The sequence below is a fragment of the Pongo pygmaeus genome, chromosome 13 (genome assembly GCF_028885625.2).
Source record: "Pongo pygmaeus isolate AG05252 chromosome 13, NHGRI_mPonPyg2-v2.0_pri, whole genome shotgun sequence".
Lineage (NCBI taxonomy): Eukaryota > Metazoa > Chordata > Mammalia > Primates > Hominidae > Pongo > Pongo pygmaeus.
In genome coordinates, this window is record NC_072386.2 from 49,132,706 (window position 1) to 49,160,307 (window position 27,602).

Below are 27,602 nucleotides of genomic sequence, written 5' to 3' on the forward strand. Positions count from 1 at the left end.
ATGAGCTCGTTTTGTTACAGAGGACAAATTGGATTTTTTTATATACTGGTAATAAAAATTAATGTGTGATGTTGTTTTTCGGATGTTATTGGATCTCTACCTTAATACAGATTTCAGCAATAAAAGCACTAATAGATAACTTGACCAGAAAGTTACCTCCTTCCCCTTTAAACTACCCTCAAAAGTAAAAGATGCTTTTCTAATTTTGTAATCCTATAGTACATTGTAAAAATATATGTCTTGATGGCGGTGTGGTTGAGGATGGTGGGAAGAGCAGCGGTAGTAGGATAATAGTCTGTATTTCAGTTTTCAATTTAACTGTGATGTTTATTTTTTATTTCAGCACCTCCAAGGTTTACAAGAACACCCGTTGATCAGACAGGGGTCTCTGGCGGAGTTGCCTCTTTCATCTGCCAAGCTACGGGAGACCCAAGACCTAAAATTGTCTGGAACAAAAAAGGAAAGAAAGTCAGCAATCAGAGATTTGAGGTATTAGGTCCATTGTTCTGTTTCTCTGGGGGAAGAATGTATCTGCTCTGTCTTTGGTTTCTATGTTACTTGCTTGCTTTACTCTGATACAAGGTGTCATTGATATATGGTATTCCTTACATTGCAAGTGATGGAAAATGTAACTCTAAATGGCTTTTTAAAAAAGGAAATTTGGGGGTTCAAGGGCTGATTTTTGTTTCTACTTGTGCCAGGGCTCAATAGTATTCCTAGGATTAGTCTGTCAGTTTCATCCCCAGGTTGCAAGATGGAGCTCTGTGTCCTCACAGGACCACGTCTGTAGGATGTATGAAGGCTTGTCTCTTCCAGAAACCTCTCATCCCATTGGCTCCTATTACGTTACTTGTGCATCCTTGAGACAATTTGTGTGGATAGGTGGACAGTGTAGCCTACTTAATTTGGCCAATCAGAATCTACCTCTGTCCTGGGAATGAGGACAGTCCCATCCAATTCCATAGCTTAGAATGAAAGAGCAGAATTTTCCCAAAGGAAATTTAAATCCTCGTTATCAAGAAGAATGGGAATGGATGCTGAGCAGCAAATGAAGTGGTCCACTGCCCCTCACACCTGTGTTTTACAAGTAGTGTGAACTAGAATGAGAAATTTGTTCCAGTGTTTTAAAGTACTATTCTGAGAGAAACACACCCAAACAGGTTGATATTGCAAAGAAACCTATCAAAGAAGTTGGTTTTCTTTATTCAGGAGAGCTCAGTGCAGCGAAGATGGTGAAACATAAATCAGAGATTCTCTTTTTGAGTGTTTGTGAGAAGGCTTATGGTTTAGAAATTTGCTCATTCTGGAGGAGAAATATAGGCAATAAGATACACAGAAAGCTACACAGATTATGGGCACACAATAGCATGCCCATAATTTAAGACATGAGAAGGATAGCTTTAATTTTAGGGGCTACCAATACCCCCAAACTGCCTGAAATTGTGAAACTCACCTCCCTTTTACCTGAGTTTCTAATCTCCTTCATGACCTAATTTACAGTTCGGCAGATTAAAGGCAATTTCTAGTTAAAAGAAATATATCAACTACAAAATTCAGAAAAATTTTCTTTTACTTATTTCCATAGGAACTCACAGGGTGATCAGGGGTTCAAATGTATAGAGAACCTAATTAATTACGATGGTGAAATTAGAAATTTGCCATTGGCAACAAAAGCCAAAATTGACAAATGGGATCTAATTAAACTCAAGAGCTTCTGCACAGCAAAGGAAACTACCATTAGAGTGAACAGGCAACCTACAAAATGGGAGAAAATTTTCGCAACCTACTCATCTGACAAAGGGCTAATATCCAGAATCTACAATGAACTCCAACAAATTTACAAGAAAAAAACAAACAACCCCATCAAAAAGTGGGCGAAGGACATGAACAGACACTTCTCAAAAGAAGACATTTATGCAGCCAAAAAACACATGAAAAAAAATGCTCACCATCACTGGCCATCAGAGAAATGCAAATCAAAACCACAATGAGATACCATCTCACACCAGTTAGGATGGCAATCATTAAAAAGTCAGGAAACAACAGGTGCTGGAGAGGATGTGGAGAAATAGGAACACTTTTACACTGTTGGTGGGACTGTAAACTAGTTCAATCCTTGTGGAAGTCAGTGTGGCGATTCCTCAGGGATCTAGAACTAGAAATTCCATTTGACCCAGCCATCCCATTACTGGGTATATACCCAAAGGACTATAAATCATGCTGCTATAAAGACACATGCACACGTATGTTTATTGCCACATTATTCACAATAGCAAAGACTTGGAACCAACCCAAATGTCCAACAATGATAGACTGGATTAAGAAAATGTGGCACATATACACCATGGAATACTATGCAGCCATAAAAAATGATGAGTTCACGTCCTTTGTAGGGACATGGATGAAATTGGAAATCATCATTCTCAGTAAACTATCGCAAGAACAAAAAACCAAACACCGCATATTCTCACTCATAGGTGGGGATTGAACAATGAGAACACATGGACACAGGAAGGGGAACATCACACTTCAGGGACTGTTGTGGGGTGGGGGGAGGGGGGAGGGATAGCATTGGGAGATATACCTAAAGCTAGATGACGAGTTGGTGGGTGCAGCGCACCAGCATGGCACATGTATACATATGTAACTTACCTGCACATTGCGCACATGTACCATAAAACCTAAAGTATAATAATAATAATAATAATAATAATAATAAAGGAAAAAAAAAAGAAATTTGCCATTGGAAATTGGGTTGTAGTTTACAAGTGAGAAGTTTAAAATTATGTCTGAAAATCAAATACTTGATTATTATTGAAATATAATTTATTTAAATACAAAAATATCTTTAATATTTGGAAAATGTTTCCTGTGTCGTGTAGAAAATGATGTATGTATGCATCTTTGCTGCACATTAAAAAAATTTTAAATGAAGTTAATTTTTTGTCAAAGAGAGGTTTGACATCACGCTTTCTAATGACAATGGCTCCTGACAAAATCATGTAACAAAAATTAAATTATAATACTAAATATTTCACAGCATGATCTCTGCTTAATGCGTAATTCCCCATGAGAGTCATATAATCATTTCTGGGGTAAATGAATTATTTTTACCCAAAGCAGCTTCATCAAACTGTATCAAGTCCTGGGTTGAAAATCTTTACTATATTTAACACTAATATATGTATTATATATTTAATATATATTATTAAATCTATATTATTAAATAATATATATGGTATTACTAGTCTATATGGCCCATGAGAGCAGTACATGTTGACTGTTTTTGCTCCCTCTTCTATCCCCAGTGCTAAGTATGGTGTCTGGTCCATGGCAGGCATGAAATCAATACTGGATATTTTCAAACTGGAAATTACATCACTGGCTTGTAATGTGTGGTATATTGTATGTTGTAAGAGGATAGGTCTAAATCTAGGAAATAGTTCACAAATGAAACATACAATGACATTTATTATTAATAAATTAGTCTACATTTAAATTGGTTTTGTAGTTGCTTTAACCTTTTCCTACACTAAATCATAAAATGATCATAAATAACTTTTTTAAAATTATGGAATGCTTAACAAAGCTTCCAATATGAAACTATGAAACTTTTCTTTCCTAAGATGCATAGTAGATTTATTTTAAAGTGTATGCTTTATAGAGTTGAAAATAAACTGTAGTGCATTGAGAAATGGGCCATTTTGAATATTTTTGTGAATTTTGAACAAAAATGGAATGCACAAAGATTGAAGTGGACATATTTTGAAAATATTAATGTCCTTCCTCTCTATGTTAATATGCACATGCACACACAAAATCTGGAATTAAGCATCCCATAAATATATATATGAGGCAATCTCAATTTATTCATAATTTAGGCACATGGGAATGAAATACAAGAAAAAAAGGCACAACTTCTCAGTGAACAGCTGAAGGAATGCAGCATAGTTACAGAGAAGACAGGTAGAGGACTCCATAATATTGTATACATATTTGTTAATATCATCATCTTTTTTTTTTTGTTTTAAGTGGTACTTGAATTAGCTAACAAGTACCTAGGATTATCAGTGTCACTAAACTGTTTCCAAGAAGAGTTCCTAATGATGGTAAATTCAGGCTTAGTGTTTAGGACATTAATTTTCTGCCTGGTGAAGCAAGCCTCCACTTTACAGCAAGAATGCTCTAAAAATGCAGAAAATGCTAAGCTAGAACAAATACTGGAATGATTTATGGCAAAATTAATGCACGCCATCAGGCTTTTGGGTTGTGAAAGCTGTCTCGTTGGCTGCCTAAGTACTAGATTTATGCAATTTCTTTTCACGGTTTGCCCATCTATACTGTTCAGGATGAGACCGTTTAAACCAGCAGAGCTATCTGTGGTGGCGTGCATTAATTCTTCACCTTACAGTCCCATTATTGAATGAATCCACGTTTGTATATGTGCTGTGAGAGAAAGAATAATTTAAAAAGTTTATCCATCATAGCTGCAAGCCTCTTGCAAAATTAATAGAATGAAATTGCCCTAGATGAACATACTGAAATATTTTAATGAATAAACCCTGGTAATTTTTAGTAGGGACTAGAAATCTCCATGTTTTGCATATGTAGTTGCATATCTTTCTCCTTGTTCAGTAGAAGATTCACTAAATTAGACCAAATATTTTTTCACCACTATATCAAAATTCAGTTTCAGAATGATGCCTAGTTTATTATGAGCCTAATGGCGGATGCACCACTGCATTGAGAGCTTTAGCTGAGAGGTAGACAATTGTAACAACACCTGTGACAGCTATTGTTTCCTCTAATAGGTAATAGAGTTTGACGATGGGTCTGGATCAGTTCTCAGGATACAACCCTTACGGACTCCGAGGGATGAGGCCATTTATGAATGTGTGGCCTCAAATAATGTGGGAGAAATAAGTGTATCCACCAGACTCACAGTTTTGCGGGGTAAGTGCTGAAGTGAAGGTTGTTGTTTGTGTCATTGTTACAATTCTGTATCTCTTTTGTAGCATCATTAAAAAGACTAGCATTGTGATGGTGCTTAAATGGGAAACGCAGTTAAATAAAATGTAAGAGTTGAACTTTAATTAGACAGTGGATACCTTCTCTAGTTATGGGTCTTTACAGAACTAGAGTTCAGGGGGAATATCAGAGGTGAAAAAGCTGAAAAAAGCATTGACTTCAAATGCCAGATACCATTTTGATTTTTGGCAGAGCATCTAGAAAGGAAACAGGATATGGTACTCGTTTATATGTTGGCATTACTGGTGCATGGATTTTTCATACTGCATTCAGCAGCTACGTTTTTTACAACTACCACAGCTGACATTGATATTTGCAAAATTAAAGAAAGAACCTTAGCCTAAAGATGAACTTTCCTTAAGCAATTGGTCAGAACCAAGTATAAGAAATGCACCTGTCTTATGTGAAAAAAAAATACGTTTTTTATTTGTCTGTTATCTTTCTTAAACCAACATATATTGATCTAAATAACTGGGCTGACAAATCCCTTTCTTTGTCTCCGACAATGTTGCTTACACAATTTGACAAAGGCACAGGGTGAGTTGCCAAATCTCCAGTACAGTGTGTTCAGTTTGTAGACTTCCTTTACAATGGGAGTGCTGGAGAATAAAGCTAGTGATGAAGATTGTGTTGTATGTCTCTAATTCAGGCTTCTGTGTAGAGATATGAACATTCCCAATTAGGCACCTCACAGTTGACATTTCCAGATTATTATTCCAACTATTCTGTGCCTTTATCTCTTTCTCTCCCTCGCACAACTCATTTGTTTTGTTTTGTTGTATTTTGCTCTATTCTAAAATTTAGGAGAATAGACTTCCTAACATGAAGGAAATTGGAAAGGAAACAATCAGAATCATAGAGCAACTTATGTAGATTAAGTACATTTCTCTTCTGTTTCATTTTTTTTCCCCATGGAGGGATGGTTTTACTTTATATCTTTTATAAAATAAAAAAGTTTGATTTTATAAACATCTTGATTTCTTTCAGGGAGGTAAACCCTATTGATATTGTCAAGAACTTATTTATTTGGAGGCCAGCAGTAATTAGTAATGTAGGCCAAATTTACCTGGTGGTTTTGAAACAACACACACACACACACACACACACACACACACACACACACACACACACAAAGAAGCAATTCAAGAGGCTAAGAAAATGAGATTATTTACATATACATCCTTAAATATGTTTGAAATAATATAAACACCTTATTAAGTTGCAGGGAAAACATTGACAATTGGATGTATATCTTTTAAACGCATATAACAGATGCTACTTTAAAACAGACAAGTCAGATTTGAGCTACATTTCTGGCTGTTATGACAAGCTATGTTGGTGCAGGAAGTTCCCCATTCCCTGACCAACACATAGAAATGTTGACAAAGTATCTGAAAATAAAATTAAAAGCATAATTAGGTTTGCAAACAAGAAATAGAAATTTCCAGTTGCTAAAAACAAGGGAGGGATTTCCTAGAGAAAAGACAATTGTAATATAATAACCCAAGATAATAACAAAATGGACCATATGCTTTAGTGCTGGAGTTTTAACACTCCAGCAAGATACATACATATATAAAATAAGCTGGGAGTAACAGAGACTAGATCAGCTTTCTGCATACAAGTGAGATTTCCAGCACTATTCCTACTGTGCAATACTCAGGACCAAATAGTTTAACATAAAAGCTGGTCAGAAACAGTGAGTCCCATAGAGTGTGCAGCAGACACCCATGATAGCACTCACCCCACAGAGACATTCTGATAAGATAATCCAGATACACAACCCTAGAGAAGGTTGTTCATACCCAGATGGGCTAATGAACACCAGTTCTAAAGCAATCAAGTCAGCTACCACCAGTGAGCGACAGTAAGCCCAACCATCAAGGGTGGAAATCATAGTCTCTGACCTACAGGGAATTGAACTGTATGAATGGGTTTTAAAAATGATATATTTAAAATATTTGAAAAGGTAAGGGAAGGAATGGTCTAATAGGCAAGAATAAGACATTAGGGAAAAAAAAATAGGAGTTAGAAATTAGATTTTAGAACTGGCAGGAATGTTAGAGACTATGTTTATATGTGCTATAATACACACTATGGAAAGTATACATATTTCTGAATATACATACATAGTTCACCTCAGCTTGTCTGAAAATTGTAGTCATTTTTCAGGTGTTCATATTTGAAGCAAAATCTGGCTCATTTGTTCATCTGCTTTAAAAATTTTAATCTCCATTTATTTACCTAGTTTAGAATCTGTGCCGTCATATAGAAGGTATATTAAAAAGGTACAATAAAATAAAACTTATCAGAAACGTTTTTGAGTTTTCTCACTTTCCAAATCTCTTGAACTCCTTAAAAGGAATTAATGGCAGTCATGTGCTTGACTTATCTTTATGCGTTCAATGAAGACATTAAGAAAAAATTGGAAGAAAATATCACTTTACTTAGAAATTTACATGGATTAATGTTTTCCTGCCTCTCGGTTGGCTGGAGTTTCATCATCTCCTCTGCTTTTATACAGCTAGTCCCCATATAAAACAAGTGCATCAAAAGTGTTTAATATGGTCTCAACTTTCTATGTGAACATCTGTCATATGTAAGTACATTTGTATGAAAATTTATGATTTGAGTAGTTAGCCCTTTCCATTTTTTTTTAAGACTATGTTAAGCAGTTTTAGAACTTTCATGAGAAAAATTCAAAAGTATTTTGGATGACAGAAAAGTAGTCTAAACATAATCTTAAAATAGAATACTTTTATATATCCTTTTAGGATAAAATAAATATGGATGGAAATTATTTTTGTTTCCTAGAGTCACTGTTTGCTTAAAACTTCTAAATATTGTTATTTCTATCAATAGTTGTGTTTAATAATATTCCAGTGTAAACTGACATTCATAGACTTTGAACATCATGAACAGCTAAATAAATGAGTGTGAAGAGGTTTATACCACAGTTGAGGAGATTTGTGACATTTTAGGTTCACTTTCTCCTGCAAATCATGTTGGCGGACACTCAGGCACTCTGTTCTGCAGTAGATGGAGACCATCTTACACTTTTCGTCCAGTGGCCCTCATTAGATTCCCATTTCGTCCACATGGATCATTTGCTTTCTCCCTGCTTTACTGACGAATGCCAAAAATATGCCAGCTCTCATGATGGGTTTTATCTAAGTGAACTGGATGAAGATCACTCATCTAAGTTATCTAAGTTCCTGTAAAAGTTGTATGCTTTTTTTTTTTTGTAACAACTGCTATAATGTCACACAAGCTACTAGAGAAACTAATTAATTGGAGATTCAAATATCTGACCTGTATGGTTAATGAAGAAGACATTGAAATAATACTCTGACCACCCAGGTGCCTCGAAAGGAGCATTTCAGGAACAAGTTTCCGTTTGTAGCTTGTTTCAAATTACCGTTACTCTCAAAAACTGTGTTTCAATAGGGAAGGATAACCACAAGCTCAGGCTGAATGTGCCCCGAAATAAGATATTTGGGCAATTAACTATACCATAGAGTGTGGTTCATGAAAGAAGAAGTAGGAGAAGGGGGAGGTGAATGTAGGACTTACGTCTTCCAAGTCATTTTAATTTTTTAGTTGTCTTGGTTATGGAAACACAAGAAAATACTGACTCTCTAATGATACAGCACTTTAGGAGGCTGAGTATATCTGTTTTACTTGTGTTTTCCCATCCTAAGCAGAACTTTAAGTGAAAGCCTTAGGATGTACTGAGGCCACTAAGGGCTGTGCCTTAACTAGTTGTGGAATGCTGCTAAGGACAGCGAATGAACTATCAGGCTTTCAGTGAAGAGCAAGCATAGGACCAGAGAGAGTGTTGTACGAACAGGGATTATCATCCAAATGAAATTGATTCTGTCTGTTTCTTTAGTTTGCTGGTCACAATTTCTTCCTGACTAAAGATATCAGCAGGAAACCATGTAATACAAATTTATGCAGTGATAACTGAGGATGAAAATATTCTCTCTGATAGATGTTATCAATCACTAGGCAGGGAAAATGAGATATCACCATCCATAGACTTTTCTTTCTAGTAAGAGTGCAAGGTTACTTGCTTCTTTTGGGCAAGAGGAAAGACATCAATAATTATTTCTTCTTACTTACATAACCTCCCTTCTCTAAGACAAAGTTCTGGAACCATTTAATCAACTTTGAATCTAAGCATCTGACTAAGTGTCATCATGTTTCTTGAACTTAGAATTTTTTTTAGGAGAGTAATCAGAAAATACATATTTTGCTCTTATCTCAAGCAGCATGTCATGGGTCATTTAAAAAATCTTAGTAGATTATTTTTAGACTGGGCTGTTCTCAAATAGCACTGCCCCAAACCACCACCACCACTAGCACAACAGAACAGGGTATGATATATAACACTGCTGCTCTTATCTATTTATAGGGAACTAGCTTTGTTCATAGAACATATCTACAGTACAATTATTGTCTAAACATGCTAGTTTACCAGATATGAGGCATTTTAGTTACCTAGTTTAGCAAATATATTTCGTCAAGTGATACTTATGTGTATCTACTCTTACATATAAATATATCATTTGTGAATGATCACCATTAGGACAAAAGATAATACGTGAAGTACCCAAGTCTAGGTCTTGGGAAATTGAATTCCAGCTTTAGCTCTGTCACGAAATAACTGTGGCATCTTAAGCAAATATGTTAACTTCCCTTTTCTGTTCTGTTTCTTTTTTTTTTAGGGGGGGGTCTGATATGCATTGGGAAGGCCTTGGATTAGCGATCAAATCACTCAGATCACCCCTCTCCAGCTTTCCATGATTCATTGACATGACTATTTCAGCAAGTCAGTTCTTGCAAGATGGAAAAAATTTGCTCCCTGAAGGTGACTGTTACTGAGATAGTAAAACACACAGTGAGCAGTTGGATGAGACAGAGAAGGCACTGCAATGGGAAATAGAAATGTTTGCATAATATGTCTGTTTCAAAAAATCTAAGCCATTATAGCAGTTGTTACAAAGAAAAAACATACAACTTTTACAATCTTTCAGGGAGAAGGCAGTCAACTATCTCTGCCATTGTGCAGTACCCTGTGATCAGAATTAGCATGTTCATTACAGTCTCATTTTATTAATGCCTCTTTTTCAAGATGAACACAGTTGTCCCCGCTGTGAAAATGGTACTTTGCCGTTTATGTTATAAAGTGGTCTCGGCTGGAGATCCAGGCTAGGAACATTAAAGAACAAAGCACAGCTGCTTGACTGTCACACAAAAGGATTTTTATGAAAGACTGAAACAAAAGGAAGGGTGGCCACCACAGAACAAACATGCTGACAATTATGATACTGACTGAAGATTACTTGAAAAGGCTTATAAAATAGTTGAGTACTTGGAATACATTGATACCAACACGGTAAAGCCTTCGTGTGTACCTCATTTCCATGCTGGGAAAAGGTGGTAGTGGGCAGAGCTACTTTAAGTGAACAGACACTCCTGACTTTCGTTGGTGTAATCTTTAGAATTTAAAAACAGTGATTCTTTGGGTATCAGTGGTCACAAAGGCAGAAGCCCATGTGGATAGTCTATGAGAGACCCTAGTAAGGGGAGACATTAAAACTGAAAATCTGGGGGAGAAAGTGTACCTGTGAGGAGAGGCTATTCATTTTCCTTCTAATCTATCTTTTGAGGACTGTTATGTTGGTGATGCATGCTCCTTCCTTGGAACTATTACTTGTTTTGCCACACTGAGATCATGTCTAAAAAGGGCTCAGAAAAAATGAGCACACTTGTAAATCATTGCATTTAAGTGAGAACAATTTTCTTCTTTTGACTTCATATTAAAATATTATTTTTAATAATTTTGAAATGAACATCAACTCATGTGAGTGTTTACTGCTGCTTAACTTGTTAACCGAACCATAGAAATATTGAGCTAGAAGGGAATTTGGTGTTTACCTAGCCTCACTAATTTTTGATGTAAGGAGCCAAGGTCCAGAGTTTGAAATGATTTGTTCTTGGTCGTACAGCTACGATTTTCATCGGGTTTTGCCAAGTCTGAAATGATCCCTACTGCATTACATGTGACAGTGGGTTTCAGCCCTTCAGATTTTTACTTTATATACAAGATATTACCCTGGAAGAACAATGTTCTTCCAGCTGACATGTTGACAGATGAGCATGATGGGAAATAAAAAGTGCTCAAGTGCCATGGGTGCAAAGTGTGCAAAATACTACATGGATGATACACTGTGAGAGTGAGGAGACTGCTGGGTTGAGGCATGAAGAATATTTAGGAGTCTGTGAGACAGCTAACTTCAGAGAGGAGTAGAAACTAGAAGCTTCTTGAGCAAAGTGGCTTAGGGAGGAAATCACTGAGTATTGATGGTAGGTGTGTGCAGTGTATTAGGGTTCTCTGGAGAAAGAGAACCAACAGAATATATACATATATAGGAAGAGGCTGATTTTAACAGATTAGCTGACATTATTAATGAGGCCAAGAAATTTCAAGATCTGCCAAAGCTGTCAGCTGGAGGCCCAGGAGAGTTGATGTGCAGTTCTAGTCCAAAGGCTGGCAAGCTGAAGACCTAGGAAGAGCTGATGTTTCAGATTGGTTCCAAAGGCACAAAAAAGCTGATGTCCCAGTTTGAAGGTAGGAGGAGTTCTTCCTTCCTCAGGTGAGGCCCAGCCTTATTGTTCTCTTTAGTCTTTTACCTGATTGGATAAAGGTTGCCCACATTAGGGAGGGCAGTCTGCTTTGCTTGGTGACGAAATTAAATGTTAATCTCATCCAAAAACACCCTGACAGTAACGCTCAAAATAACATTTGACCAAATATTTGAGCACCCCAGATATTTCGCCTAATCAAATGACACGTACAATTAACCATTACAGGTGGGTATAAACAGTGGTAGGTCAGAACTGAGTAGCAGTAAAATAGTAGTAGTAAAAGAAAATGAGGTTGGGACGTGACTCATTGGCTAAGGAGATAAACCTAATAAGTGAGAAAACGTGTGATTAAGTTAACCTAGGCCATCTTTATGTGAGCTGAAAATTACAAAGGAGTTTACTAAAATACTTCACTTAAAGTAATCTATCAAACAGTCATTCATACATAATTGATGTTTATATTTAAAACTAGGTAGTTGGTTGGCTTTCATTGATAAAATTTGAACAATTTTTAAAAATTCAGTATCCTGGTTTTCCAAATTAGTTTTATTTTAAGCTACTAATTAAGATGTAGTTTTAAAAGTTGTGCATGCATAATTTATTGGTATTTAGGGCACAGATATACCAAATGCCTCATCTAGGGTTTAATTATCAAAGCCCTAATTACATATCTCCTTAGAAGAGCAAGTAACTTATTATATCTTATTAAAAAAACAATGACTTGTGAATTAATGCCACATTAAACACAGCTATGATGACACACATCCCATATTCTTAATATGTTTTGTTAAAGATAGCAAGATTTTTTTTTTTTTTTAACTACTAGGCAACCGGGGAATAGTCATATTGTTTCAAGACTCTCTTATTTGTCATCTTCCAAAATGAGCTGTGTTTTAATTTATATCTAAAAACTTTCCATGCCTTTCTTTTTTGTTCTTAGAACTTTACCTTTGATTATTAAACTTTATCCATGCATTAAATAAATGTTATTTTCACCCTTTAACACAGTAGATTTTTTTTAATTGATAGATTTTTGGTCATAAGTGTAGCACTATTGAGATTTTTCTCACATGTCTGATGATGTCTGTATTCAGGTTTAAAATTTGATCATAGTTTGTATCTTCCCAGAAGAGATCCTATATTTCTTAGAGCATAAATACCAAAAGAGCTATTAAAAAAATGAAGCCATAAATCATAAGTGAGACCAGAAAATCAATATTAACAGTTTTTAGGTATTTTCTACCTTTCTAAGTATCGGCATACATAGTTCTTTCTGTTTGTTTATGTATTTGTTTAATTATGTGGGTAATTGCAGATCCGTCATTTACCAGTCAACTAGAAAATTAAGTACGGTAGAAAAGTATGTGCTCATAAAAACGTGATGGCTTTTAATAAAGCTAGTTATTAACTATCAATATTTATACAAAAACTTGGGGAGGTGTATTTGCATATATGTATGTTTTGTACATGTAGTATGTATATAGTGTGTTTGTGTATGACCTGTTTAATTTGCTTCATAGCACTTTTTACTATGTGAAATTATACTCTTTATTTCTTGAGACTTTTATCCTGTATACCTCTTCCTTTGTGTATAAGCTCCATTACAGTTTTCTATGGCCTAGAAATGTTCCTGGCATTTATTGGGCACCCAAGAGATATTTGTGGCATGAACAGGTACATATGTAGAGGGATCCATAGATATGGTTATGTAGACACAATGCATTAAGAGACCATCTCGGTAGGAATGAGTCCTACTTTACATATAATGAACAAAGTAAATAATCATTATTTCAGTGGCCACTGCAAGATGAAGAGCGTGATTGAGAGTCAAGAAATCGAGGCAAAGGGAAAGAGAACTAGAAAGACAGAGTGAAACAGAGAGAATGAAGAGAGATGCTCTTTATAGCTACATAAGCATGAATTTGTATCAACCTTCCAGTGCTTCCTAACTGTATGGGTTTAGACACATTACTCAAGTCTGAATGTTAAATTCCTATCTGTAGGGTTGGGGGTGATCCTGGCTATCTTTTAGGGCTGTTTTGGGGGAAGTTAATGACATTTTAAATCATCTGGCAGAGTAACTAACAATAAAGTTGCCAAAGAATGTTAATTTCCTTCCTTCTCCCTTTATTATCCCTTTGAAGCTGAGCTAGCTGGTTTGGCTCTCCCATCACTACTGAATCCCCAGCATCTAGAATAGTGCTAGGCACCTAGTAATTCAGTAAGTGTTATATGTATACATGGCTATGGTGAAGGGAAGGGTGGGTGAAGAACACTGGAAAATAAGTTTTTGTGTCTTCTCAAATAGTCCTTAATCCAAAGGACTGAATAACAGCTTTTCACATGGAAATAAGATGATACAACAATCTGAAAACATACAGTATTACCAAGTTATTTTGAAAGACTGAAGATCATTTATTGGTGCTATGCTAGTATACAATCCCAAGAATTTTAGTTCCTTTTTTTTCCCCCTGTTACATTTGTGCTTATTGTTATGTTAACACACATTTCCATATTCTTCAGAATGCTTATACATTAGGTAGGTCCAGGTAGTCAATTGCTTCAACTGCCTAACTCAAACTAGAGTCATACTGTCATACTAGAATATTATTTCTGTTCTATGACATCTAGGTCACAGACTAGATAAAAATCTATAACTGTTTTATGATTTCTGTGAAAATGTAACATTAGATACATTTTAGAAGAAGCAGAAGAATTTCAAATATCCTTGAAACATTTAAAGAGATAATAGGAAACATTTTCTTGCTTTTTTATTTGTTTGTTGTGTTTTTTTGATTATTTCTGTTACCAACCTTGGTGTAGGAAGTGATAGAAGGTTTAGTTATGGCTGTAGGTTCAGCAAACAGACAGACCTGAGTTCAAATCCTAACTCCACTGTTTGTTTTGTGGCAAGGTGCACCTTTCCTAACCTCTCTAAGCTTCATTATCTGTCTGTCAAGTCGAGATAAGAAGACCTATTGCGTAAACTTAAGAGGATGATTACAGGAGATAATCCACGTAAAGCTGTTAGCAAAGTTCTAGGCACTCAGGAAATGTGAGTTGTTGTTGTGATTATCATTATCATCACTAGTATTACCATGATCAGTAGGATTATTGTTAAGAGTTAATTTCAAATTATTTGATTAAAGGGAACTGCCCCATTTGTGAAACAGAACTTTTTGTCCCAGGCAGAATTATCTTTCTAAGGCTGGGAATATACAAATTTTTTAATCCTTAAGTCAGGCTACCTTGTCCACTAAATAATCATGTGGTCCAGATGCCACCATTTGGCCGTTGTAGGATCCACAAAATATTTGAAATTTGAACGTCATTCTGTCATAAGTGATAGGGGAGTATACTTAAGAGAAAATTAGATGAAATTTTCCTTTTATCCTAAAAAACAGAGTTAGTTGCATGCTTAGACTAGAAGTTCCATAAGGGCATGGCTTTGTTTTGCTCTAGACTGTACACATGGCAGTAAGCACAGTACCTGACATTTTCTGTAAACATTTGTGTTTTTTGTTTTTTTAGAGACAGGGTACCACTTTGTCATCCAGGCTGGAATGCAGTGGTGAGATCATAGCTCACTGTAACCTCTCACTCCTATGTTCAAGGGATCTTCCCACCTGAGTCCCTGAGTTGCTGGGACTATAGTATGAGTCATCTTTCCCAGCTAATTTTTTTTTTTTTGTATTTTGTAAATTTTCTGTAGAAAATAGGTCTTGCTATGTTGCCCAGGCTGGTCTTGAACTCTTGGCTTAAGCGATCCTCCCACCTCGGCTTCCCAAAGTCATGGGATTACAGGCATAAGCCACTGCTACCAGCCAAAATTTCTTGACGGAATGAATGAATGGCAAGTTTTAGGAAACAGTTTCTAAATATTATTTTCTTGCAGACTGCTGGATTTAAGGTTTATTTTTTAAAATTAGAAATGTCAGGAGATGTTGCTTCCACATCTCGGATAGGCATACAATATATGAGAAGCAATTTGTATTAATTCATGAATTTATTCATTTGATAATCTAGCTCTCTCTAGTCCAGGAAGTGTGCTAAGTGTTGGGAATAAAAAGATGGAAAGACACTACCCCCACTTGCCTTCAAGGAAGCTACAATCTCTGTTTGATGGGAAGCCATAAATTTGGTTAAAATGACAAGGCCGTTATACATACTGTGGTTGGAGATAATAAAGTCTATTTTTAGAAGAAAAGTGCTCTCACAGTAATTCAGCTTACACCTTTTCAAGCTAGTACTTGCAGTAAGAACTAATGTCTCCTTGAATATTCCATCAATATGACAGGAAGGTTTGTTGAAATGTAAGATGTGTTTGACATAAGAAGCCTCAGCTGACAGAAAAATTAAGCTCACCTTTCTTTCCTGATGAGTAAAAATGTTCTGAGAGAAAAAGTGTATTTCATTTGTAGGAAGATTTGGGATATACTTTGGTTCGGTTTTGAGCAAATATGGTGCAATAAAAAAACTTAAGTGATTACCTTCACAGTAATATTCCCATTTGTTTCTCTCCCAACTAATAGTAAAAGGAGTTTTTATTGCTGCACTTATCATTTTTTATGATTCTTTTTTGCTCTAGGTGGAGATGGCAGAGCATACCTAAATACAAAATGATTTTAAAGTGTACTGGTAAAATGTCTTAAAACATCTTCTCCCTCAGAGGACTTCATTAAGCAAAATTGATTTTCATAATAAAATATTTATTTATTAAAAGATGGTAGTTGAGGCATTTTAACCCTTGAGGAAAGGCCATTAGCATATACTGTACTCCAAAACAGGAACACTGTTAGATAAGTTACTTTTTAAGGCTTGAACAACTCGGATTAGAGCCCTGTATCCTAAAGAGCCTTTTATTTACACTCAAGTTTTTATGCATGTCATTATAACTTATGATGATAGATCTGAATTTCCAGGTGTTGCCAAGCTTGTTATAAACTGATATCAAGTGCTACAGCTGACTTACTATGGGTCCCATTAATCTTAGTTGCAAAGATGCATTAATAGAGTTAACACTCACTGGCTCAATAGCAAATGGAATTCCCTCATCTCAGCTTACAAACAGATAAATCGTCATCTGGGAGGAAGAATTCACTCTGACTTAAATGATTATTCTCAAGGATTTGCCATAAACCTACTACAAAGAACCAAGGAGGATACTAAATGCTGCCCAGTAGGACTGGGGTTTTGCCCAATAGGATTGGGGTTTGAGCCAATCTTTTCTTAATTCCCTATCAACATTTTAAAAATATGATTGTGATTATTTAAAAACAAACAAATTTTTTTAAATTAAAATTACTTTACAGCATAATGGTGAAATGCTGATGTGATGTATTTTACACAAGCCTGGTTAACTACATGCTAACAGCATTGATTAAGCTCAGGGACCACGCTTCCTGTGTCCTCCAGTGAGATGAATTCTTGTTCGAAGACCCCCACCAAACTCTTGCCATACTCAGGTGCCAGAAAATCTCTGTCAGAATGGTGGAGGGGAAGTAGTTGGTGTGGATTTGAAGTAGAGACAGGCTTACCCTGCAGTTGAGGAAACTCTGGAATTAGGGCCCTCCCTTGTACGATGCCTTCCAAAGACCCAGGAAGACTTACTAGTATCTCCAGTTGATTATATATTTTTCTAAAATTTGTAAAAATAAGATTTTTGCATTTGTTTTCATAAAGTAGTCCTTTAAAGTTTCATAAGCTTTAGACTTTATAATATCTAGGTCCGCTGCGGGGATGGGGCCAAGGGATCTAAGAACTGCATTGTACTTTACATATGACTGAAGAAAAATTACTTGTGTACATCAGCACTTGAATGTGAGTCTCACGTAGAGGGGTGAATGTCTTTCCTGAATCATGATCCTCCATGATTTAGTATAGACTTAAAAGGACTTTACCCAATGTTTATAATTCTGTTTCTAAATTTATGGAGAACATCTTGGTACTATTTTTTTCCTTTACTGTTTAACATACAATACTACACAGGCACTACACATCCACTGCTCTCTCCTGTAACAGGATGGTTTTGCACATTACACAGGATTCCCTGCCCCCCGCCATTAACTGGACTGTACCTGGTTAAAATTTCTCCATTCTGAAAGGTCAAGGTTTCTATCTCCTCTCATTGCATTTGAACAGTACCACCACCACCATCAGTGATGCAAAATAATCTTTTCATCAAGATATTAGACACTATAAATTCTTAATTTTTATTTTTATGTAAACTAGCTCTAAAGTCTAGTGGCATTATTTACTAAAATTCAACAAATGAATTTCTGAGCTGATTCTCCATGAGCGGCATGCTGTCTTGTGTATTAAAGGAGAAGAGACAGGTAGAAGGCAGGAATGTTTGAGGCTTCTTCTTTAAAGCATTTGTCTGTAAAATAAATATTAAAAGATCTTCAGATTTCTTTTCTCAACGAGCAAACGATACAGAACCTCTATTTGCTTGCTCAGGTTTTATTGGCGATTAGAAAACCAAAGATCAAACAGAGGAAAAAAATCCTAGAGAATTAGTAATTACCAAGCATTCAATGCAGTTTTGGAATGTGTGAATTTTAATATATAGGTGTTCCATCTGAGGTTCTGATAGATTCTTAGCCCTAAAAGAGAGGTCTGCTAAGTACTTTACTAACTACTAAAGGGGGTCTGTGTGCAGTGTCTGGAGAAGCTACAAGTTCAGAGCAGCTGAGATTCAGAGGTGGCTTGACCAAACATGCTGGTAAATGTGGTGATTACCGGATTTTCTGACTCTAAAGTTTATTCTGTATTTACTACTTCATATATTGCCCTTTAATGCTATCTTGCAAAGGATACAATCGAGTGTAATGTGACATAGAAAAGTGTAAGGATTGATTTTTGTTTTGTTTTGGGGGTCTCTAGGAAAAGGATGAAGATGTGTAAAAGATACCTTAACTCCACCAAGAGGGGCTGCTGAGTTGGTTGTGTAATGGACATTTATTTAGTCATCGTCCTTGAGTTTCTGTGTAACCTGGGTAGAAAGAGAGCTCTGAGAGCACAAAAAGATGGGGTGGAGTGGGATGTAAGAGCTGAATGGTTGTGAAAAATAAAATGCATTAAAAAGGCATTAAAGAAGACGTAGTTATCACTGAAAGGCTAGTTAAGAGGGTACTTCTTTTTTTAATGCATTTGCTTGTTATACCTCTTTATATCTTTTAAAATATTATGGTAATTGAAATAAGCCATTCACAGAAAGACAAATGCTATGGGATCTCACTGATTTGTGGAATCTAAAAAAATTGATCTCAGTAGTAGAGAGTAGAATGTTGGTTACCAGAGGCTGAGCAGGTTGAGGGGTGGGGGTTGGGGAGTTGGTGGTCAAAGGATAGAACATTTCAGTTAGGAGGAGTAAGTTTAAGAGAGCTATTGTAGAACATGGTGACTATAGTTCATAATATTTTGTATTCTTGAAAGATACTAAGAGAATGGATACAAAGTATTCTGAAACACAAAAGTGGTAACTATGTAAGATAATGCGTATGTTACTGAGCAAGATTTAACTATTTCACAATGTATACATAGTACTTCAAAACATCATTTTGTATGTGGTAAATACATATGCTTTTATGTCTCAATTAAAAAGTAAATTTATGGCCGGGTGCAGTGGCTCACTCCTGTAATCCCAGCATTTTGGGAGGCCGAGGCTGGCAGATCACTTGAGGTCACGAGTTCGAGACTAGCCTGACCAACATGGTGAAACCCTGTTTCCAGTAAAAAAAAAACAAAAAAAAACAAAAAACAAAAAACCACACACGGACACACACATACACACACACACAATTAGCTGGGTGTGGTGGCAGGCACCTGTAGTCTCAGCTCCTCAGGAGGCTGAGGCAGGAAAATCACTTGAACCCAGGAGGTGGAAGTTACAGTGAGTCAAGATCGCACCACTGCACTCCAGCCTGGGCAACAGAGCAATACTCTGTCTAAAAACAAGAATAAATAAGTAAATTAATAAAGATATTTCTTAAATGTTTGAGGCAACCACAGGAAGTTAAAAGGTGAGGGCAAGTCATTTCAGATATGTTGGAACTGAGTTGTCTTGGTGTTTTATGACTCCATGGCTTTCTCTTTGAAACCTCTGGTAGATGGAGATTATCAAGATACTGTACCATTGGTCTGAGAATCTAGCAAGTAATTAGTCCTCTTTCATTAAGAAAATTATTCACAGGAATCTTTGATCACCATTCATGGCTTTATACACAATATGTTTTCATGAAAATGAACAGTCCAGCATGAGTTTTGTTTGTTCTTTTTGAATGTTATCAGTTGATAAGACTTGCTGAGCTAATTGAAAGGTACCAAGCCCTTTACTTATGTGGTCTTCATTTAATATGTGTCAGATTAAGGGACATGGTAATCTCTTATTCAGAATCCAAATATCTTACAAATATAGGAAAATATTCCTTTTTCTATGGCCCCAAACTCGTGCAGCAAATTTTCTTTTCGCATCTGTCTTAAACAGCAGTTGGTGGAAGCTTTACAGGTCTTATTCTTGAGGAAGTGACTTTAAATTTTTGTTTTAGGCAAAAGCATCTGCAAATTAAGACTGCAGAAAGCAGCAGTGAGAAGATCCTCACAGTTCTACTCAGTTGGGCAATTCTTCACTACTCTGACAATTTAATTGGGTGTAAAAAGAAATGGCAATTAAAAATCAAGAGCTTTAAGTGGGACAACCTACCAGTTTCAAAGTTAGTGATTTTTTAAAAAAATGAGCAAGACTCAAAGACGGTACATCTTTAGTTCTCTAGTTGTTTCCTATTGAGTATGTTCTGTGCTGAAATTGCCGTATCAGATGCGCCTTTTAATGGCAACTTTTACAAGAGTCTAAAGATAAAGAGAAGTTGAATTCACCCTTTTATGTACATATATAAATACACTTATAGAAATACTTATTTTTAAGGAAGTTTATCTACTCAAGAGTTTTATTTTAATGATTTTTAGACTCTTTAAATTCAAGCCTTTTGGATTTTTAAAATCAAGACTGTAAGACTTAAAAACAAAGTAGTTTTGTTTGTTCTTTTAAGTAGGAATGAAATCAGTATTGCTTATCCCAGTACTTAGACAAGGGGTGGTACAGAGAAGGGACTCAAAGATTTTGCTGAAATAATACATGTCAGTAAATTTTAAAAGTTGAGACATCTAAGTGACGTATCCGAGGTTGATTGTAGCCTAGTAATCAGGAATAGGAATAAATTACTTATGCACATCAGGTTTTGCACATCCACTTGATAAGAGTTATAAGCATTTCTCCAAAATGAGACAGCAGTTCTCTCTCCTGAGAAGTGTACAAATCTCAGCTGCCTCTCAGATCATACCATGGATGCTTCATCGACCAACCCTCATCAGAGACATTGAGTAGACATCTTCATTCTCCCAGCCTTCTTTCCCATCTTTCTTCTCTCTCTTCCTTCTTTCTACAAGTATTTTAGGTAATTGCTGTTATTACTCATTGATTTACTTCACATCCCTTGTTGACCCATCCAAGGTTCATGAACTCTCAGTGTATTTTGGTTTATATCAAATGAAAATATATTTTTATCTCTTATAGAAGAGCCAGATTGGGAAAAAAAGTATTTGTAAATAAGTATTTTGGACAACAGTTATAGAAAGTAGAGTACGGTTGTACTCACGGGGGTGTTTGAATAAATGCCATTTTATACACTGATAGTCCCCGATTAAACCACTAACTGAACTTCTATATGAGGAAATCACTGTGTTCTGTGCCAACTGAAGGTCTGGATGAGTTTCAACTTAGCCTCTCATGGAGGGCATAATCACTTCAGCGGGATTAATAGCATAGTTAAATTATTAGTATTTTTAGCCAGAGTAAATCACATCCAAAACATCTAAGAATAAAACTGTCTAGCCCCTCTGTAATAACATCAGCAGTCTTTATCTCTCACTTGAAAGGTAGTTTTGTATGTGAGATATGCTCTGAAAGTAGGGTATCTATTTTAGTAGCTTTCAACTTTATGAATAAGATTGCAGATATGAGAGAAAAACCACAATCTTTTTTTTGATAAAAAATAGTGAATTTTTCTCACATTTGTCGTCATGAAAAATTCTGTTAACCACAGACCACGGTTTATTATCTAATCTATGGTTATCATTCTTTATTCAGTCTGCCTAGAGTCTGAAGTAAGGGATCCCTGTGTTCAGTTTTAAAATACTTCTTTCCTTTAACACATGGGCTTTGAAATTTTATGAAGACATGGTAGTTATCAAACTTGTAAAGCAAGGTGTTAAATATTTAGTGCAAAATGAAGTTATGAAGACCATGTACTAGATGAAATTTTAAAGGAGTTTTCCTCTAGCTCATCTGCCATGTTACAATTTGAAAAGTCTCCTGACATCTCAACATTCCCATAAGCTTAGTGTGGACGCTTTTGTCTTTCTGATAAGTTCATTGGCCCGTTGCACTTCAATTGATTTGTACTGATGGTCCAGTACCTAAAAAAGCCTCATGTGGTTAAAAAGTCAGGATATGAGGTTTGGTGGCAAAGTGAATTATGTGTCAATAGTAGATCAACAATTCACTTGTATGACTTTAAAAGTGATTAGCTAACTCTACCTTATAAAATGTAAAAACTTTCATTCATAAATTTCTTTTTAAATTTTGGGGAAAATGTCTGAACAATAGAAAATGAATTGTTTTAAATGGTACTAAATTATCAAGATTATTTTCTCCATGAAGATGTTGTTCAAGACTTTGGCTGTAGCACAGACTAGCTGATATATATTGATATTTCATTGAAGCTGAAATATATATTGATTTCATGTTGAAAATATATGGACAAATCTCTTTAGAATGTGAGAAAGGGATGGAAATTATTACTTCCTGATAAGGACAAATTTATTATTGGGGCATGCATTTTCCTCTCAAAAAAATTTTTTTTCTTTTTAATGTCAAATCAATTTTTTCCCTAATTTTAAGTTAGAATACAGCTATTAAATAGAAGACAGGAAAAGCCACTGAGTGTATATAGATGCCATGCTAGATTTTATGTGTATGAAATTAACTTAGAATGGTTTTGTTCTTATTAGACATTTTTACCCTTGAGGCTAGCTAGTCTTTTAAGCAATGTGAACTAATGCTTCTAAAAACATATAATTCACCTTTTAAGACAGAGGAGTGACTTCTCAAAACACCATGAATGGCCATTGTCTACACCTAAGAGGACAAATGAAATTAAAATAGACCTAATTTAGACTGCTCTTTCTTCATGTTTAAATAGTGGTGATAGCTTACTTTTTCTCAAAGTAAGAACACTTGATTTTGCATGAGTGCTTGGTGTACTTACTATGCCCTCCTTGAAAAATTTGGGCCATAAGGTTTAATTGCATGCTCATCAAGCAAACAGACTTGGAGGTATATTCTCTGAGCCGTGGGCTCCCACAGCTCCCATTAATGCTAATGGGAGTTACACATGTGTATTGAGGAGAGAATAATATAGCCTTTGAAGTTGGAGTTGCTAATTGAGTGCTTTCTTCAGCTGTGCTCAGCTTCGGTGGCTAAGCTGAGTTAGAGTGGTCTAAAATGTCATTCTGGTAAAGCCCCCAGAACATTATCAAAGCAGGCTGGCAGTGAAAGAGACAGCTAAAAAGAAGTCTTTCTCACCCCTCAAATGGAGAAAGAATTAGCAGGCCAAACAAAAGAAGGAGCAAAGAAGTCTCAAGAGTGGGCACTCCTTTCTTTAAAAGTAGCTTGAGCTGATTTCAGAAAGTGGGAAAATAGGAAGCCCTCTTCCTTGGTGGAGTTACTTGCCATATGTAGATTACTTTTTGTGAAATATGAGGACTAGTCAGGGCTAAGTAATTGTTCAACTCTGTCGTAGACTTTGGCTAACAGATACTTGTTCCTGAAAGTGACCGGATGTCTGTCATTTTGTCTCGTGTCTCATGTCTTTTGTCTCATTTTGTCATTTGTCTCATGTCTAAATGTCCAAGATCCCAATGTGCCAGATCCCTTATATGCCCTCTTATTTCTTGCATAAACTCCTTTGTAGTAGTTATCTTTGCAAAGATAAGAGAAGCTGTAGGATTCTACATTGTAGGGCTCTACATAAAAGGAAAATGAAATTGACTCAGTCCTAAAGAGTACTTAAGTGATTATCTTCTCTATTTCAGTCTACCCTCATTTATCTTGGCCTTCCTTACAACATTCAGCATTAATCTGTGTGGCATCTTATCAAACTGAATACAGGCAGGGAGGTCTTTTACTATGAATAAACCTATACCTGGTCATGGGATGATCAAACCTCTGAACTCATTAGTCTCATTTGCCACAAATGCGTAAACTAGTTGCCTTGTTTGACCTTAGCTGTGACTGCATGTGTTGGGCAACTCAAGTATTTTGCCACTGTATGAAATGGCTGAAATCAACGTAAGTATTGACTTGGAGGTTACAAATAAACTTAAGCAAATAGGTGAATTCACAGATACGAAGAATGAGGGTCAAAAAGCTCAGTGTAATACCATTGCTTCTCCTGGAAGCATATCTTAAATGATATTTACCAATAATGGATTAATCATGTCATATTCACATCTGAAGGACAGTATATTAAAAATAACACTATATCAAATAACAGAACAAAACTAGAGAAACTCATATTCTCACTAATAGCCTTCCAAACTTACCATAATATGAAGGACACAACTTTACTATTTTATTGAGAAAAAAAAAAACTGCAAGAATAGCAATACTCTTCTTTGATAAGAGCTACTTCTAAAATGACAGACTATTTATTCATTTAAGAAAGTTCTTGCAGAAAAGACAGTTGGGCTGAGAATGTGAAAATGTAATTCTCCTGGTCCCTCAGGGTGTAAGAAAAACAACTAAACCAGTTATGAAACTGGTGGTTGCCTCTGTGGACTGTCATGTAGAAGAGGGATTAGACTCATTTTGTGTTCATGCAGACAGCCAAATCAGGCTCAGTGAGTGGCAGATTTTTGGATTGGTCCCAGGAAGCACTCTGGAATGATCTCAGCTTCCTGAAAATTACCAGGGCAATTTTAGGAGGTAGAGGTGAGTGATCATTCTCTGGGGGTGCTAGAGAGGCAGAAGATTCAAACTTTGGGTAAAAAACACAGCATGATGATGTCAGAGAGTCTGTGATGCTATGATATTTTAATCTGCCCTTTATTCCCACTTGGATTTATTTTTAGTTTAAAAAAAAATAAGTCAGTAGCAGAATAGTCTCTCAAGTATTTCTAGATATGGTTGAAGTGCTCTGCTTCCCAGAAGGAAGGCAAAGTAAGATATCATAATGTTTACACCCTTAGCATTAATGTCAGGGATAGTACCTGTCCCTTCCCCTTCCTGCTGTCTCTTCTAGAAATGGAAGAGGCCACTGAGATGAAAGAATGCCACTTCTCTTTTAAAACATTTGCAGAGTAACTTTGTCTTAATCCACATGTGCTTTTTTATATTTGTTATTCAGTCTATTCAAAAGTAACATTCTTTGAATACCTATTATATGTTGGAAGTAATGGAGAGCTAAGACATCCTACCCTTTGCCCAGCACGCATACCAAATATAAGTAATTATGTCTTTTTTTAACTAATGAATAAATGTTAGGGTTTTGTTATTGACAGAATGTTGAATATAAACACATGAAAGTACTAACTACTGATAGGTTATTAATAATCCTTTCCTTTTTGTAAGTTTTAATACCTAATCATTCTGAAGGCATGGTAGTAGTTCATAACAATGCCATAGCCAATCACAGAACACATCATGATTCAAACTAATCGATTATAATTTTAAATAATCACTCTAGAGGCAATTGTTTAAAACATGCTAATAGTCTCGCATAAAAAAGAATGTGAAATGTCTTCATTGTTCTCTACTGGAGAAAAGTTGAGGCAGGTACCACTTGTATGTGGGTGGTACCACCAGCCTCAGGGTCCCCCAGAAGTTGTCATCCTCCTCTCACCCCAGTGAACATCCCTCCAAAACACTGCCTTCTTATTTCAGTCAGTAGTACTACCATCCTTCTACCTGTGTCCAAGTTTGAAGCATGTGGATTTTCATTAACTTATTCCTCTGTCTTGCCTCTTCTGACCAATGCATTCCCATGTAATAGCTGACAAGTGACCCTTGTGTTTTTCCTTATCTTCCGATTTGCTTCTAACACCTTAATTGAACAGCTTCCTTTCTCCATTGTGCAGCCTCTCAAATGATCTATCTACAGTTTCACTCAAACCCCTCCACTTAATTCAGGTACAGCTGCCAGTTGTATCCTTTGCCTATAGACTCAAATTCATACGTTTAATCTTGGCCTTTAAATGAAATGAACATTTTTCAGTGCTTTTGAATTGATATGGCTAAACATAACAAAAGCAAACAATAGAACATGAAATATAAATATACTTACTGGATGAATTTTGTAAAGGAGATATGTTTTGTAGGATATTTAGGTATAAAAAAGAGTAGTTAACATTGAAATATCATCTTTCTGGAAGTTATAATGAATGCTATTCCTGCTTCCTTTCCTTTTGTTTTGTTTTGTTTTCTTTTCTTTTCTTTTCACAAGGTCTTGATATTTAGGTACAAAAAGGAGTAGTTAGCCTTGAAACATCGTCTTTCTGGAAGTTATAATGAATGCTATTCCTGCTCTCTTTCCCTCCTCTCCGCTCCCCTCCCCTCCCCTCCCCTCTCCTCTCCTTTCCTCTCCTCTTTTGTTTTCTCTTTTCTTTTCACAAGGTCTTGATATTTAGGTACAAAAAGGAGTAGTTAACATTGAAACACCATTTTTCTGGAAGTGATAATAAATGCTATTCCTGCTCTCTTCTCCTCCTGTCTTCTCCTCTCCTCTCTTCTCTTTTCTCTTTTCTTTTCTCTCCCCTCCCCTCCCCTCCTTTCTTTTCTTTTTTCTTTTCTCTTTTCTTTTGTCTTTTCTTTTTTTCTTTTGACAGGGTCTTGCCCTGTCACTCAGGCTGGAGTGCAGTGGCTGGATCACACACAGGTCATTGCAGCCCAGACCTTCCAGGCTCAGGTGGTCCTTCCACCTGAGCCCTGCCAGTAGCTGGGAATACAGGTGCACACCACCATGCCCTGCTAATTTTTGTGTTTTTTTGTAGAGACAGGGTTTTGTCATGTTGCCCAGGCTGGTCTCGAACTCCTGGGCTCAAGCAATTCACCTGCCTCAGGCTCCCAAAGTGCTGGGATTACAGTGAGCCACTACGCCTGGCCCTGCTCTGGTTTTTTTTCCCCTTTCTTTCCATCCTTTACCCCATGTTCTGGTTGGTCACTTCCATTTTCCTCATCTTTTAGTGATGTCATCATAAGGATAGCTTTGACCAACTGGCAAGTCCTACCAATATTTGTGATAGTTAAAAAATATATATCCTCTGATTAGAACAGAGTCAGGCTCATTTAACTTTGATATTTTTGTTTAACAAATGAACAATCAGCTTTTTGGTTATTTTCTTACTTTATAGGGGATACCATTAAGAAAAACATTCTCAGTTGTGAAAAGTAAGGAATTAAATCTATTTTAGTGATTATAAGAAATGTAATCTTTTGGGTATGTTATTTTTTCATCACATGTTTGAGTATCCTAGTATTTATGAAAAGAATAAACCATTAATTTAGATGGAGGACCATATAATATTTCAACATGAAAATATAAAACCATAATGGTTGTTGATGTGGAAAATGTTAATGTAATTAGCTAGGCTTAGAAAAACTTACTTTCAGCATGTTAGCAGCTGGCTAGTTAAGTTATTTTTCTGGGGCTTGTTGTTGCCCTTTCATCTAAACCAGATCACTTCCTGTTGTATAGTTTAATGAAATGATTATATGGAAAATAAAAAGTGCCAGGAAATTAAAGCTCTTCTAAAAACTAAGTAGAATAACACAGCAGAACTAGACTGGATGAAATAATGTCCCT

The 27,602-nt window shown here is 36.0% G+C and overlaps 1 protein-coding gene across 3 annotated transcripts in view; it reads left to right on the plus strand.

Annotated features, from left to right (window-relative positions):
* Positions 1 to 27,602, plus strand: part of PTPRD (protein tyrosine phosphatase receptor type D) — a 1,191,315-nt gene that overhangs the window by 863,368 nt on the left and 300,345 nt on the right. For 2 of the 3 annotated variants that reach the window (XM_063649529.1, XM_063649530.1), the window contains exons 3-4: positions 344 to 492; positions 4,812 to 4,953. In XM_063649529.1, the coding sequence (XP_063505599.1) occupies positions 344 to 492; positions 4,812 to 4,953 (291 nt within the window). The remainder of the gene's footprint in view (positions 1 to 343; positions 493 to 4,811; positions 4,954 to 27,602) is intronic. The other variant, XM_063649531.1, reaches the window with a different exon arrangement.